The sequence below is a fragment of the Polypterus senegalus genome, chromosome 12 (genome assembly GCF_016835505.1).
Source record: "Polypterus senegalus isolate Bchr_013 chromosome 12, ASM1683550v1, whole genome shotgun sequence".
Classification (NCBI taxonomy): domain Eukaryota; kingdom Metazoa; phylum Chordata; class Cladistia; order Polypteriformes; family Polypteridae; genus Polypterus; species Polypterus senegalus.
In genome coordinates, this window is record NC_053165.1 from 87387471 (window position 1) to 87404965 (window position 17495).

A 17495-nucleotide genomic window follows, 5' to 3' on the forward strand; every position below is an offset into this window, starting at 1 on the left:
GTGACTCGAAGCATACAGTGAAGACAACTCTTTGAGTGGTCCGGCCAAAGCCCACACTTCCGCTCGTAAATCCTACAGAACACATGGTGCAGAGAGACCTAAAGATGGCAGTTTTACTGACGCTTGCCATCCAATCTAATGGAGCCTGACTGGACCTGCCAGGAAGAAGGGGATCATCTGCCCAAATACAGGAGTGCAAAGCTTGAAGAGCCTGACCAAGAAGAATCAAAGAGCTGGAACTGAGGGGCTTGGGAACTGAATTAAGGGTTTCAGGACCTCAAGGAATGAGAGATTTCAGTTGTTGACTTTTAATAAAATTTGCACACCTGTTCTGGAAATCATGTTTTCACTTTGGCATTATGGGTTATTGCGTGTCGGCTGATGGGCAAAAATGACATATGTATCCTTTTCAAATGAAATCTGCAACACAGTAAAGTGGGCAGAGAGTGAAGGGGTCTGAACACTTAAAGAGCCCACTGTATATCGTCACAACCGGTGACATAACTGACGATCACAGTCATTACATAAACAAAAAAGCTGAATGGAAATAAAATAAAAACTTTCTTCATCAATTTGAGAAACATGAAGTACCCTCAGAACTAGAATCTATGTAGAAAGTGAGGGGTCTCGATAACCTCCTGAATCCACTGCATGTCACGCTGTGCACAAGGAGGATGCTCTGAGTGAAGATAAAACAGAGTGACTTTTTATATTTGAAGTATGAATACCTATAAGACGTAGAGTTAAATAGACTGCCAACTGCAAATTAACCGTGTTTATACGAGTGTGCCAGTGTATGGGATGGCACCCTGCCCAGGGCTGGTTCCTGCCGTGTGCCCATTGCCATAATGACCACCGGTCCTTGCAAGCAAATCTAAACAGGAAAAAGCAGTTAGGAAAATACATGGAAGGAAATATACGACGGCTTCCAAAAGTACTTAAATCCTTGGAGAGTTTTCAACACTGCTGAAGGGAAATCCAGTTTCAAGGTAGCAAGTACGCCGATGAAAGCATCTGCCACTCGCATACTGTAACCCTCATGCTCATGCCCTCCATGCCAGGGACCAGTTGCTGCTGCCTCGCAATAAATCAGACCAGCGTTCACCTCCTGGGTCCTCCCTGCCGGAATTCTGCATGTTCTCCCTGGTTTAAGGAGTTAACCATTTAATGTCAGTAAATGTAAAGTAATACACGTAGGAAGTAAAAATGTGAGGTTTGAATACACAATAGCAGGTCTGGAAATCGAAGGATTTAGGAGTCTTAGTGGGCTCGACACTATCGACTTCCAGACAGTGTTCAGAATCCATTAAGAAGGCTAACAGAATGTCATGTTATATAGCGCCTTGACGTCTGGAATACAAGTCACAGGAGGGTCTGCTCAACCTTTATAACACACTGGTGAGGCCTCATCTGGAGTCCTGTGTGCAGTTTTGGTGTTCATATAACAGAAAGGACATAACAGCATAAGAGAAAGTCCAGAGAAGAGCGACAAGGCTGATTCAGGGCTACAGGGGATGATGAGTTATGAAGGAAAGATTAAAGGAGGTGAACTTGTTTAATGTCAGTAAATGTAAAGAATTACATGTAAGAAGTAAAAATGTCAGGTTTGAATACACAATGGGAGGTCTGGAAATCTTGTTTAAGTCAGTAAATGTTAGGAGTCAAAGTGGACTCGATACTATCAACTTCCAGACATTGTTCAGAAGCCATTAAGAAGGCTAACAGAATGTCAGGTTATATAGCGCCTTGACGTGTGGAGTACAAGACCAAGGAGGTTCTACTTTATAACACACTGGTGAGGCCTCATCTGGAGTCCTGTGTGCAGTTCTGGTGTTCATATAACAGAAAGGACACAACAGCACAAGAGAAAGTCCAGAGAAGAGCGATGAGGCTGATTCAGGGCTACAGGGGAATTTTTTTCTAGAATTTGCTTGAACATTCCAGTTGATTTTGCGACTTCTCTCATCACGCTAAGAGTCATAGTTTGCTCGCAGGAGTGATTTATTCTCGTTGATCCGAGACAGAGGCTGCGGGCCGAGGGGAGGGGGAAGAGTGACGTCAGGAGTGGGGAGCCGGGTGGGTACCTCCTCGCTGTCCTGTTTCATTACTACCCGGGTGGAGGCGTGGGGGGCTGCTACTAATACATAAGTATAATAATATGGACAGAATTTCCGTATATACACAACATACATGAATAATAATAACTCAAAAAATAACAAAAATTTAGTATAAAAGGGTAAGCACCCTGAGCATGGGAAAGGTGCTATATAAATAAAATGTATTATAATTATTAAACATACATAAACCAAGGAACAAATGCAGGCAACCCTGCAGTAGCTGGACTAAAGTTAACAAGTGATTGGGTGCTGGCATCTGTTGGAGTGGTGGGCTGAACAGAAACCCCACAGCATCACCCAGCAACCCCCTAACATCACCCAGTAACACCCTAGCATCACCCAGTAACCCCCTAGCATCACCCAGTAACCACCTAACATCATCCAGTAACCCCATAGCATCACCCAGTAACCCCCTAACATCATCCAGTAACCCCACAGCATCACCCAGTAACCCCCTAACATCATCCAGTAACCCCTTAACATCATCCAGTAACCCCCTTACATCACCCAGTAACCCCCTTACATCATCCAGTAACCCCCTAACATACTGGCCCCCCCAGCCTAGGCATTTTTTCCAGTATTGTCCCACCCAGAATGCAATTGGGTATTGAGCTCCCCCACCATAGTCCCCCCATTTCAGTATTAAATTTGATCTTCCATCCTCATACTGGGCTGCAGCAGCTGTTGCTGAAACACTCGGGGTCTTTGAAAACCAGAGTGGTGCTCGGAGCACATAAGCCACTTGAAGAGAAAGAGCCGGCTAAGTTGTTGCGAGTGAAAAATTTGGTTCTCATCACCACTAAAATGAAATGGCAGGGTTGTCCAGACTAACCGGACCCCTTCCACTTACGAGAGCCTAAGGCTCTTCACACGCACTTCATGAATAATTCCCAGCCTGTTTTCTTATGTGTGAGTGGTACACTGGGGGTGACGTAAATTAAGTGTGAAAAACAAATGATGAATACGTTTCCGAGTGTCTGTATAAAGCGAGCCAAAGCAAAAAAACACCCAGAGGACCTTCCAGAGAAAGATCTCAGGGAAAGAAAAAGAAAAGAAAAATATGAAAGAAAAGGTGCTGCTTACAATTAACTTAAAAAAAAAAAAAAGGAAAGAAAAGAAATGAAAAAGTACGCCTGGCTTAAAGCGCTGCCAACTTTTCAGGCATTTCACTAAACATCTGGGTGTCTCGGGGACAGGATTTTTAAAATCACGTCTTAGATCCACCGGTTGTATTTCTTTGCTTTGCGCTGCACATCTGTTTATAAAATGGACAAATAAAGAAAAGTGTTTACTTTGCACATTGTTCATCTGTCTTACAAGAAAAGACGAGGAAGAAGATGGAGAGCTCCGCACGGGGTTCACTTTGGGAGAAGAGGAGGGTGCGTAGTTCCAACAGGCTTTCGTATTGTAAATATTCGCTGGCTTGTCACATTAAGCCTGGACTTCCAATCTGTGGAATTCTCCGGGCAGGGTGATTTAAGACTTCCGGCTTAAACCCCAATCCGGTCGTTGACATCGCCGGTGACCCCGAGAATTTCACTTGACATCCTTTACAGTCTTATCTTGTGGGCAAGACGTCTTGACGCTGGTCTTGGATGCACAGCTCTGCCAACGGCTTTCTTAAAAGGATCCCTGAAGGATTTGTGGGGTAAGCCTGGGCATGTGGGGCATTTTTATTGGATTTGTTTATTGATTGGTTTTATCCATCCATCCATTATCCAATCCGCTATATCCTAACACAGGGTCACGGGGGTCTGCTGGAGCCAATCCCAGCCAACACAGGAAGCAAGACAGGAACAAATCCCGGGCAGGGCGCCAGCCCACTACAGGGCACACACACGCACGCTAGGGACAATTTAGGATCGCCAATCCACCTAACCTGCATGTCTTTGGACTGTGGTAGGAAACCCACGCAGACACGGGGAGAACATGCAAACTCCATACAGGGAGGTCCCGGGGAGTGAACCCGGGTCTCCTAACTGTCAGGCAGCAGCGCTACCACTGTGCCACCGGGCCACCCTTGATTGGTTTTAATTTTTGTTTAAGCTTAACTGCCAACAATCAAGGCGCACATGAATGCGTGTGACAAACTGCGAGGGAGAGGCGCGGGTAATTAATTAGCGGCAGCGGGCATTGCCACGGAAATAAAAAGGGGGGTACTAGTGTGTCGAAAGAAGAAGAAGAGGAGGGAGAAACGAGAGGACAATCGCTGGTGAGGAGGTATCCGTGGGTGAGGGGTGATGTCATAGCCTTGGCATAAACTGCTACCCAGGACATCAATAGTCATGCCTGGGATAGACTACAGCTAGAGAACAAGAGTGGGGCAAAGGGCATCATGCAATGTATTCAAACAATCCTTGTCCAAATAAGATTGAAAACACAGAGTTAATACCAGGATGGGGGGTCTTCTCTGTTCCCTAAGCCCTTATAAATTTCTCTCTCTTCTCAGCCTTCGCTCACCTACTGGAACATCCAGGCAGGACCACTGATGCCATTTAATGGAGTCATCTATTAAAATGGCTCGGTTTTCCAGCCACCTCAACGGAGCATTTCTAGGGGGCCCAAGTCCAGCTCCATTGTCTTACCACCCTTCTCTTGGCATCCATAGGACAACCAGGTCAGGTTGGGAAGCATGCACTGGTACAGCACGTTGCCACACCCAACACATGATGATACAGCTCGGGATCCTGGTTAGCATCCCCCCCAGGCAGACACGCAGTCCAGGCCCATCCTCGAGAAATGACCCTCTATCTGCCACAGACAGGTGTTATGTGGGTGTCCCCTTGGCCTGGTCCAGCCACTTGTGTCCTCAACAATGAGGGTCCTATAAGCCTGATCACCCTCGGGGAAATCGCTCTACATGGCCGTAGTGCCGTAACTGACGCTCCCTCACAGTGCAGGTCATGTGCCTCATTCGGGACTCCGTGAGCAACACAAAGTCAAACCAGCGGTACCCAAGGACCCTCTAAAGAGACACAGCATTGAAGGAGTCCGGTCTTCCTCTCAGGCCACTGGATAGCGTCATGTCTCGCAAACCAGAAAGCACCAGGACTCTGAAGACTCGCACCTTTGTCCTTTTACAGAGATATTGGAAGCGCCACACACCCCTTCCCAGTGACCTCATGACCCCCCATGCTCTCCCAATCCATCTACTGACTATCATTCATGGTATCTCCAAAATCTGTACTAACCCCTACTTTCTCTGCTGTTCTTTTTACCGGTTTTCTGTGATGCCAATCTGCGCACCCACCACCCCATCAAACCACCGTGCTTTCCCTACATTGACGGATTGAAGGCCACAGGTCCACATGACCATCATCATCAAGTTCTTCCATGTGAACCCTGAAAACCATGAGGACTGACTGATCATTGATGTTAGGTAGAATGCCTTGTGGGGACTGGCTGGGTGGTCCTGTGGCCTGGGACCCCTGCAGATTTTGTTTTATTCTCCAGCTGCCTGGAGTTTTCTTTTGTTTTTACTGTCCTCCCTGGCCATCAGACCTTACTTTTATTCTATGTTAATTAGTATTGCCTAATTTTATTCTCTTTCTTCATCCTGTAAAGCACTTTGAGCTACGTCATTTGTATGAAAATGTTCTCTAGAAATAAATATTCTTATTGTTCATAGGAAGGGTCACCAGAGACATGAATGTCACTGCCAAGGTAAGCAAACCTCTCGACGAGGTCGACACTCTCTCCGCAGACAGACACACTGCTATGCCCAAGAGGTCATTAAAGGCCTGCATCTTGGTTTTTATCTCAGACGACCCCTTGACGCCAAACAGCCACTCCTGCTCCCTCGATGTCCAGAAGGCACATGCCACCCCTTAAGTGCCATTCCACACACTCCGCACAGGACCTCATCCCAAATAGCTTGCCGCCTTGAGCTTTGCTCAAACTCCTTTAATAAATCTGTGGGCGAAGCTCTTTGCTTAGTGGTAGCACTGCTGCCTGACAGTTAGGAGACCAGGGTTCGCTCCCTGCTCCTCCCTGCGTGGAGTTTGCATGTTCTCCTCGTGTCTGCATGGGTTTCCTCCCACAGTCCAAGGACATGCAGGTTAGGTGCATTGGTGATCCTAAATCGTCCCTAGTGTGTGCTTGGTGTGTGGGTGTTTGTGTGTGTGCACCCTGTGGTGGGCTGGTGCCCTGCCCAGGGTTTGTTTCCTGCCTTGTGCCCTATGTTGGCTGGGATTGGCTCCAGCAGACCACTGTGGCCCTGTAATTAGGATAATAGCGGACTGGAAAATGGATGGATGCTGAACAACCCATGGAGTGTCAGTGAGGAATAGCCGAGCCCAGTGTCTGCACATGAACAAGCAATCAGCTAGTGTGACAACAAGGGGGCATCAGTGATCTCCAAACCCAAGACACAGCAATACAGGGTGTCCTCAGGTTACAACGTCGCCACATACAATGTTTCGAGTTTACGACGCTCATTCCCATAAAAACGTAAAAAAAAAATATTGAGACGTGAGTGCTTCGGATTACGCTGTTAGCATCGTACTTACGGGGGTGAACTAGTTTGGCTGCGGGTGGCGAAAGTACGTGGCATATGAGTGAGGGAGTTTGCGAACTACAGTAGTTTTGTTGCATGCTGTGAAAGTGAAAGTACGCGGTGTATGAGTGAGGAAGTCCAACTTGCAACGTTGACTCCCATAAAAACGTAAAAAAATTGAGACGAGTGTTTCGCCGTACTTACAGACTACGTGGGCAAACTAGTTTGGTTATGCGCAGTGGAAGGATGCGCAGTAACACAGCAAGGGAGTTGGCGAACTCGTTTGGTTGCACGCGGAGGTTGCTTTGTTTGCCGACTTTGTGGCCCTTATCATGGCTCCTAAACGAAAGTCAGAGTCTTCAGTTGGCAGTGCTTCGAAGAAGAGGAACGCCATCATGATGGAAGTGAAATTAGACATTGTAAAGAGATCAGAAGGAATAAAGTTAAGGAATTTATTTTTACACTCATTTTTTGTCATTTTTCTGTTACTACAGTACAGTGTACAGTACAATATATTTATGTCCTTTTCCTTTTTCTGTGGCTTAGTTGTGTTTTTATGTTCTAGATTATAATTTTGCAAATGCGTTAGGATAGGTAAGTGACTTGGGCTAGGGTGTGTTTCGACTTACACCAAAATTCGGGTTACATCACTGTCGTAGGAACGGAACTGTGTCGTAACCTGAGGACCCCCTGTACACCACACATTATTAGAATAAAGGATTTTTATTCACATACAGCACTTCTTGAATCACCTTTCCAATAATCAGCCACAGTCTTCTTTAAGAAGGGGGCAATCTGTTCCTGAAATCCCCTTTCTTCTTCTTCTTTCGGCTGCTCCTGTTAGGGGTCACCACATTGGATCATCTTCTTCCATATTTTGCTCTCTTACTCCCACCACCTGCACGTCCACCCTCATCACATCCATAAACCTTCTCTTAGGCCTTCCTCTGTTTCCCTTACCTGGCAGCTCTATCCTTAGCACCCTTCTCCCAATATTCCCAGCATGTCTCCTCTGCACACGTCCAAACCAATGCAATCTCACCTCTCTGGCTTTGTCTCCAAGCCGTCCAACCTGAGCAGACCCTCTAATGTAATCAAGCAATCCTTCCTCCTTACGCCCTCCGCGGAGTGTTGCCCGCTGTCTCCCGACTCTGACTCAAATGAAGTGAGGCAGAGGACTTCTTTTAAGTCAGACCCAGGAGTGTCTCCGCTGCTACGCTATATCCTTGAGGGAGCACTTCCGGGACAAAGAAAAACTAGGGAAGTCCTCCCCGCCTGAGCGCAACCTCTGACGATATCCAGGGACCCCAACAGGGCTGCACTTCCAGACTCCAAGTCCCAAGCATCCCTGCAGGTGTCCTGACTGGGTTACCATATGAGGACCACTGCCACCTATTGTATGGAAAATGGAATGGCTCCCAATCCTCTGCTTTTCTCAGTCCCCCTGCTAAACAATACCAGCCGGGCACAAAGTTACTTTTCCATCCCACCGGCCAATCCGCGTACATTGCACTGGCCTCCCATCTGAGTAATGGCACACCTTTGGATGTAGCCGGGTTGTCCGTTCTCCTCCTATATTAAATCCCCGTTCGCAGCGTCACACAACGACAAGCCTGAGCCACACTGCTTTTACTCAAACTGTATCCAAACCACAGACCCCTAATGCACAGCACCACATGAGGACAGGACATGCAGTGTTGATGCCGTTTAGTGTCTTGAAAGGGAGCAGTGCCAATGGCCAATGTGGAGGTCCCAGGAGCCAGGGCTGGCTTTAGGCATATGGTTGAAGTAGGAACAGTCCACAGGAGGCCATGTCCAAAAGGTGGTGAACTTTGCACATATAAGTCAGGACTACTGATGCCATGAGACAGCATTACCAGTTACATTGTCACCATGCCACCCTAACAAGAATGAATCACCCTATGTGAGATATGCTAGAACACAGTTAAAGGAGCATGGCACGAGAAGGTGGGATGAACTCTTGCACATGACTTCACAATTTATACGCTCCCTCTAAAACTAGTCAGTGTATACTGTTGGCGCCTGCACTAAAAACATTCCAATTTGCCAAGAAAACTGGCAAAGTTCACTCTGCAAAGATTCATAAGTTTGGTACAAACTCTTGCTTTCTGCTAGACTAGACACTCCATTTTCTGGCAACAAAGATTGCTGAATTTGTATTGCCACTTCCTGACCCTTTCCTTGATTCACCTGGCAACCCTCCCGTCTCCTGAAACTGCTGGAAGCCAAGCTTTGAAACAATCACCCGCAATGTTTGGCTCGAGGGATCTGACTGACGAGCTTAGGTGAGCTTGGCTGCTCGGCCTGCTGCCTGGTGGCCGAAGGCCATGGCGTCTGGGATTTCAGCCGTTACGGATTTGGATGTGGCTGCTGTCACTGCCTCGGAGGCACATTTTTTCAGCGGCCGCCAATACACCTTGAATAACAGGTGAGACTTCTCATTAGTAAAATTCAAATTTCTGATGCTCTACTTATTTAAAAAAAAAAGTCATCCAGTTCAGAAAGGAGAGTGGAGAATTTAACGTGAAGACGCAAAATTGAAAATGCGAACTGCTGCTAAAAAAAAAATAAAAAATAAAAGTCCGCAGGCTGTCCACATAATTTGATGATTTGGTTTTAAGTTAAACTGTTTTTGGCTTTCCAGTTGTATTTTGGTGGACCTTTTCATGCTCACATTAGGTTTTGGGACACAGATTTCAATTCTCTTAACCCTTTTATTATTATTATTATTCTAACGTCTTTTTCAATGCCACTTTATTTATCACTGGTGGAGTGTTTGTTACTGCCGTACTAAGGAAACAAACTGGAAATGCACAGCGAGTCACCTTCAAGACGGTTACTAAAGGTGCACCTCCTAGTCACCCAAGGTTCTACGCTGCTCCATCAATGTTCAGCAGGCACGACCCTCCCCTTAAGTGCCATTCCACACAGGACCTCGTCCCGATTGCCTTGCCTCCCGTCAACTGCACACTCCCGACTTTACTCCTGGTTTCTCCCTTCTCTTCTTTCTTGTTCCTTTCTAATTCCATCTTCCCCAAATTCCTTTTATACTTTCGGGGGTGAAGGTTCTTTGCTTAACAACCCATGGAGTGTAAATGAGGAACAGTTGAGCCGAGCGCTTGCACATGAACAAGCAATCAGCTAGTGTGACCACAAGGGGGCATCAGTGATCCCCCTAAACCCAAGCCACAGCAATACACCACACGTTATTAGAATAAAATAAAGGATTTCTATTCACAAACAGCACTTCTTGAATCACCTTTCCAATAACCAGGCACAGTCTTCTTTTTTTAGCTGTTCCCATTAGGGGTCGCCATTTTGGATCATCTTGTTTCATATCTTCCTGTTCTTATCATCTTGCTCTGTCACACCCACCACGTCCATAAACCTTCTCTTAGGCTTTCCTCTGTTCTCCTTGCCTGGCAGCTCTATCCTTAACACCCTTCTCCCAATATACTCCTCATCTCTCCTCTGCACATGTCCAAACCGACACAATCTCACCTTTCTGAATTTGTCTCCAGACCGTCTAACCTGAGCGGTTCCTGTAATCAAGCAACATGAAAATTCACAATTGAAATTGCCAGCTGTTTAGTTACAGGGCCCCTAAACTGTGGAGTGGTCGGCCTGCTACTATAAGAGATGTCCTTTCAGTCTCAGGCTGAAGACTACTTCAGTTTAGCACACCCTGACTAGAGCTGCTGATTAACACTAGAATTACCAAAGTCTACGAAAAAACTTACTGTAGAAACGGAGCACACTTGAAATGCGTGTATTCCAAATAACGATCTATTATTTCCACTCTAAAACTCCATTTCACTCCCAGATAATCAATCAAGGCATGAGCTGGGAGACGTTCATGCACGTTCTAAGTTGGTGGGGGAATGGAACAGCCGGCTGCTTGCAGCTTGTCTTTATCAGCACATTTAGATTACAAAAGACGCTGGTGGAGAGGTGAGAATGGTTTTAAGAAGCGGTTTAAGGTGGGACGGATCTACAAGTTTTTTCGCAGGCACTGGTAATTCTAGTGTTAACTGTACAGACTGTATCTCTGCTGTCAGTCATTAACACTAAAACATAAGTAACATGATCGTTATAATTTGTTACTAACCCTCACCTATTCTGTTTCTCTTCTCGGTACTCAAATGTGGCACTTGGTGCCACGGCCCACCTGCCAAGTTGTATTGCCTGCATAAAGTAAAGTCATCTCTGATGGAGGATCACAGGAATCATGGGAAAGAGGGGTCCTTTCAGCTATTTCAGCTGTGAAATGGCCAAATGGGGCAGGCAGCTTGATGGCTGAGGTCTCCAGGACTCTAAACAAATCCAAATCATATTATGTGATATCATCTACTGTTAAATTCTGCTCCGTACTGCTACAATTTTTATTTTTATACTTTATTAACGGATTTGTTCTGTTCTGTGCATTGTATTATATTGACCCCCCATCTTTTTGACACCCACTGCACAGCCAGCCAACCTGGAAAGGGGTCTCTCTTTGAACTGCCTTTCCTGAGGTTTCTTCCATTTTTTTTTTCCCTACAAGGGTTTTTTTGGGAGTTTTTCCTCATCTTCTTAGAGAGTCAAGGCTGGGGGGGCTGTCAAGAGGCAGGGCCTGTTAAATCCCATTGCGGCACTTCTTGTGTGATTTTGGGCTACTATACAAAAAATAAATTTGTATTTTTGTATTGTATTGTATTGTAGGCACGTCTGAGGGCCACCTTATAGGCTCATTAGATTCTAGGACTACCACGCCGGGACTCAAGGGGGCGCCGTCACTGACAGTATTCTCTCTTATTTCCACCCACACCTCCAAGAAAACACACAATGTGGACAACTGACTCCGCCCCTTCCAGTCCGAGGACTAGAAGACAGAGATGCTACCAGAAGATTGTGTCCCATTTGGGAAGGAGCAGACTGCCGGATGGAGCTCCTACCCCTAAACACTGACTGCTAGCCCTTGTCTGGAAGGCCATACAGCCCAATAATTGCTGTTCTTGTTTGCACCATCATGCGCTGGTATGATTTGCCTGGCCAGCACCGTTATTCAAAGGAAAGTAAAGCGCCAAGTGAAATTGCTTCCATGGGTTTGAACCAGAACTTCATCCAGTCGTAGACACTGAGAGGAAACTGTGTGTAGCCACAGATGCAGAGTGAAATGGCATCTCTGCTGTAGGGACAGACTGAGGTGTTATCCATTATCAAGAATTTAAGTGAAGTGCTGCAAAAGGATCAGACTGGGGCCGAAACCTCATCTCCGCGACGGACTCAAACTGCACTCGCGTCTTAGATGCTAACTGAAAGTGCAGTCCATTTCCAGGCCCCGAGTGAAACTGCATCCAACTCTGACTAGTAATGGAAACTGCATTAAGTCATGAACAATAACGCTTAACGTAGCCAGACACCTGCAGTGACTGGCACTGCACACTGTACATCCCTGAGCCATAAATGAAGCTAATCAAACTCTGGCACATGAGGGGGATCCTTTTCCCTCCTGAACGATGAGTGATTAAAGCAGTAATATACATTCAGACAATGATCTAAACGTACAGGACTGTTCTTGAACAGACATCTAGAAATGGCCTGTCAATTGAACTATGCAGTCCCGGATGTTAAAAAAAATAAATAAATTGAATAAAATAAGGCAAAATGTGAACTTATCGATAATGCACATTGGTTAAATACGGATCATATTTATCATACCAGTTACGTCATGTACTGTTCATGTGCTATCCCACAGCCAGAACCTTTTGTTTTCAGGAACTCTGTTTAGTCACAGGTGCCACGATCTGGCGACCCCAGAGCGCTAATGAGGAAGTCAGCACCTTGTAATGTCCGCACGTCAATACCCGTCCAGCCAATTCCCCCAGCAACACCCCTGGAGCCACCCTCCAGGAGCCCAAGTGCTCCATTTCTATTTATTTAAAAACCATAACTCCATAACGTGCTTCGTCACATGATGACGACAGCAGGGTGGCCCTGCCCCTTATGGGTTCAATCCACAAAGTACAAGAAACACAGAAGAACAACACAAAGTACACAGAAGCTAAGTAGTAATAAACAAGGCAATATTTACAAAAAATCATAAGTACAATGCACATATAAACAGTAATGTTTCAAAATAAGGCAAAAAAAGACACAGAAAAGGAAAATAAACAGAAGGCAGGCTGAAACCCGACACCCTCGGGCCATATTTAAACTGAAACTTTGAAAAAAGTGTTACTTTGAAACTGATTTTCAATCATTCCACCATCAAGAAATATAAACGGTATCTTACGGTGTTTTCGTAAAATTTGAAGCCTATTAAGTTTGGCAAATTTTTTATTGAAAAGGTGTAGTTACACACGTGTTGTTATTTCATCAAGCGGAGTATCTAACGATTTTCACACTTACCTGACTAGACCCAGACACACAGGTTAGAAAGACGGCAAAGCTCAATTCCACAAAAAGTCCATCCACTTTCTTTAGGAGCATAATGGAGTCCGGAGTTTTGTGCTTTTAGCCTGTAGAAAGAAAAATGAATTGCTGTTATTATAAGTAACTGGAAAAAACCCGAAAAGGTGCCACTAGACAGGTTAACTGTTAGTGATCTCAAAATACGTACAGTACGTTCCTGATGCCTTTGGAATACAAAGTGCAATTCCAGTATACCTTAAAGTAGCGTTTCTTAAACCATGCGCCATGTGATCTCTCAACTCGAAGATTTTCCAAGAAGGGTGGGTTTATGATCGGTGGGAATTCTACAAGGAGGTAAAAATGAGACGACTGTTGTCGGCAACTCAACAAGGGAATGAAATAATGAGATTTTCAGCAGCAGTAAGTCTACAAGTGGTGTGACAAGACAACAATTGTTGACAAATCTACAAAAGGAGAATAAAAACGAGATCCAATCGTCAGCAAGTCTACAAAGAAAAAAAAAAACAAAAAAATGAGATGACAATCGATGGCACGTCGACAAAAGGGGAAAAAAAAACGAGATCCAATCGTCAGCAAGTCTACAAAGGAAAAAAAAATGAGAAAACGAGATGACAATTGATGACAAGTTTACAAAAGGGGAAAAAAAAATGAGATTTGATCGTCAGCAAGTCTACAAGGGGAAAGTAAAAAAAATGAAAAAACGAGATGACAATCGATGGCAAGTTTACACGAGAAAGAAAAGGAGTCCAGATTTTCAAGGAAAATCCAGGTACTTTATTACTGTTTAGAGAAGGCAGGTCCAGTCTCGAGCCTTCATTCAGAACAGGAGCTGCTAGGAGCCGCGGCACGGACGAGCATCCTGGTTTAGCTCCCATCTTCAGATTAGAAGAAAACCAGCAGCTTGGACGCGGTCTGGAGAAGACAGATCAGGAGCGTGTGAGGAAGAGCAGATCACAGCCCAGTGTTGAATGTTAAACATTGTGCGACAAACACGATGCGCGATAACTCTGATCCTGTAGAGGACAACCAATTACGGTTTACCAGACACAGCAGAGCAGCTCCACTACAGTTACGACATGGCGAATCACCAGCAGCCCCAGTCACAATACTATACATATTTTCCCCATATTTATTATAACAAAATATTTTATGGTCCCGCGAGTTTGGTTATAATGGGATTCCACCTGTGTTACTCCACAGCACCATCAACTCAAATTTTTAAATCAAGACTTAAAACATCCTTGTTTTCAATTGCTTTTAACTGTATATGAGTAACTTTGGTATCAGTTTTATTAATAATATATTCATTGTTTCATATCCATTGTTTTTCTGTAATTTGTTTATCTTCGAATCGGTTTCTTTAACTTATTAGTTTTAGTACTTATGTAATTTTTGTCTTTCGTTTCTTTACTGATTTATTATTGATATTTTTTTGATTTTATTGTACAGCACATTGGTTTACACTTATGGCGTTTTAAAATGTGCTTTATAAACAAAATTTGATTTGATTTTTGATTTCGTCCAGCCAACCAACCCGTCTGTCTTTCCACTCTGGCCTCCTGTCTGGAGCACCGATCCTGGCCGGGATGCCCGTTCTCCCTCTTGGACATCCACTGTATGTCCAACTAACTTTCAGGACGGTATTGAAACAACGTTAGCCCAAGTAAAGTGTCTATAAAACGGACTGAGAAGTTCAAGAATGGCCACGGATGAAGAATAATCAGGTCGCTCATCCACATCCACTACTGCAGAAAGTAATGAACGAGACGGAGCTTTTAGATTTTAGAAAACCAAAAAACTATAGGTAAGATGTTAATTATCAGTATCTCAAAATATTAATTTGGTATTTTGCAAAATATTATTTAGTGATTTCGGGATTGTTAAAAAAAAAAAAAAAGAAAGAAACACACAGTGTGCTCTTCTTTAATTCCAAGCATAAAGTACAACAATTGCACGAACAATGCACAGATGGCAAAAATTATAAAGAAATTTTAGAAAAATGTGCTTTTAAAATAAAAATAAGCAGCAGAAGCCTGAGCGAGTACTTTTCTTTTTCGAATTTTGGCAAGACGAGGCAGCATTAGGAGCAGGGAAGGCGGTGTTGCAAGCCCAGAGAACGCGTGTCTTTTGTCTAGTGACACCTTGTCGATACGTAGAAACGAGACAATTAGCCAAATCTTCACACTTCGCCACGACCTGCAAGGTTAACTTCTCACGGGGTAATGCAAAAAAAAAAAATGACAGACTGAAGGCGGGAGCGTCAAGGCGCGTAAGTGTCGGCGTGTCCAGACAGCTGTACTCCTATTTGGGTCACTCAATTCAGGAACGCAGATTTTTTGCAGTTAATCAAGAACAACTGGATGTTTGTTTTTCTGTTTATTGGATGCAACTCGGCGTTTCGTTGAAAAGACTTGCATTACAGGCCCATAAAACATACGTCTCTGCATCTTACGCTCGTTTCAAATGCGCCTTTTGTTCCCTTCACTGAGGAAGCAAATAAATAGAAACATCCATTTTTGAGATAGCGACTCAAAAATAATGAAATTAACTAAACTTTGTGAATTTCCCCTTTGGAATAATAAAGTATCTATCTATCTATCTATCTATCTAAAAGATCAGCAATAGTTTAACACGTTCTGTTAAGTGAGGAGACAAAATAAAATCCAGTTCTTTAACGTTGTGAAGAACAATACTGAACTCTGTAACCACAAGCTCTTATTAGGCTTGTTTAATTAAGCAAAACTTGTATGAAGTGTGTAACAGGACCACTACGGAGCGTGCCAGCCCCCCAACCCGACACAGACAGACGCAGGAGGCGCACTTATAAAAACCACGAGGCTTTTTTATTTTTCTTTCCTCGTGGGAAACGTCTTCCTCGTTTCCCACAGGCACAACACAATCAGAATACTTTCTCCTTCTCTCTCTCTCTTCTTTCTCCTCCGCTCCTCTCCTCCCGACTCTGGCTCCCGGCTCCTTTTATAGCCCACCCGGAAATGCCCCACGTGTTTGATGACCCATTTCTGGCTGCACTTCCGGGTGTGGCGCAAGAACCGCCCACATGGGCTCAGGAACCAGTGCTGTGCCCCCTGGCGGCAGCCTCCAGATCCCAACAGGGTTGTAGAGAACTACATCTCCCATGGAGCCCTGCGGGAATCTGAGGCACCACTGCCACCCATCGGGGGGCTGCCATCTAGCTTCAGGTACTGTTCAGTCCATGCTTGTTGCCCTGGACCATATAAAAGGGGGGCATCCTGGCCGGGCCATCTGCCACAACTGTTAGAAGCTACATGGCAGCGGACTATCATCTTCTTATATAATACGCCACAGTGGCTGTTCGTTTGTCTGTCTAGGAATTTTAAATCACCTGCAGCTCGCAAACCGTTTCACCTATTGACCTGAAATTTGGTACACATATACTACGTGATGGCTACTATCCACTTTTGGGGTGATGATTTTTATTACTCTTCCATCCATCCATCCATTATTCAACCCGGTATATCCGAACTACAGGATCACGTGGGTCTGCTGGAGCCAATCCCAGCCAACACAGGGCACGAGGCAGGAAATAAACCCCGGGCAGGGTGCCAGCCCACCGCAGGGCGCGCACACATACACACTGTGGCACGCGGCTGGAGGTGGGACCCAGCCGGGACGAACCAGGAGGACCGGAGGTTGGCTTGTGCCTCCTCCAGACCACAAGGGAGCAACTGCCCTGGTTGTGTTGGGGGCCACGGGTAGAGGGCTTGGAAGCCCAACCCTGTAGAGGCTTGTGGTCACCGCCAGGGGGCGCCCCAATGCCTTGCGAGCCCTGGACCTCAGCGCTTCTGCCACACCAGGAAGTGCTGGAGGGAAGAGGATCTGGGACACCCGGAGGGCTTCCGGCTTCTCAGCTGGTGCTTCCGCCACACGGTGGTGGTTGTCGGTGGAGGCTCCTCAGGAAGCACCTGGAGCCCATCCGGCGGTGTATAAAAGGGGCCGCCTCCCTCCCTTTGATGGCTGGAGTTGGGTGGAAGAGGACGGAGCTCACAGGAGAGGAGTGGAGGCGGTCTGAAGACTATGAAAGGCATTGTGTTGGCCAGGACTTAAAGGGGTGATTGGTACTGCGGCACTGGGTTGTGCTCACGTAACTGTAAATAACAGATGTAAATAAATGTGTGTTGGTGCAAAACATCAGGTCTACCTGTCCGTACCCCACAACACACACACACAAGGGACAATTTAGGATCGCCAATGCACCTAACTTGCATGTCTTTGGACTGTGGGAGGAAACCCACGCAGACACGGGGAGAAAATGCAAGCTCCACACAGGGAGGACCTGGGAAACGAACCACAGGTCTCTTCACTGCGAGGCAGCAGTGCTACCCACTGTGCCACCGGGCCGCTCCTCATTGCTTTTAATTTTTGTTTAAGCGTAACCACCAACAAGCAAGGCGCACATGAATGTGTGT

General features: G+C 45.5%; 1 protein-coding gene across 2 annotated transcripts in view; it reads right to left on the reverse strand.

The window, feature by feature from the left end:
* Nucleotides 1-17495, reverse strand: part of adamtsl3 (ADAMTS-like 3) — a 486079-nt gene that overhangs the window by 447179 nt on the left and 21405 nt on the right. For both annotated transcript variants that reach the window (XM_039772774.1, XM_039772775.1), the window contains exon 2: nucleotides 13024-13133. In XM_039772774.1, coding sequence (XP_039628708.1) covers nucleotides 13024-13104 — 81 coding nt within the window. In that variant the 5' untranslated portion in view covers nucleotides 13105-13133. The remainder of the gene's footprint in view (nucleotides 1-13023; nucleotides 13134-17495) is intronic.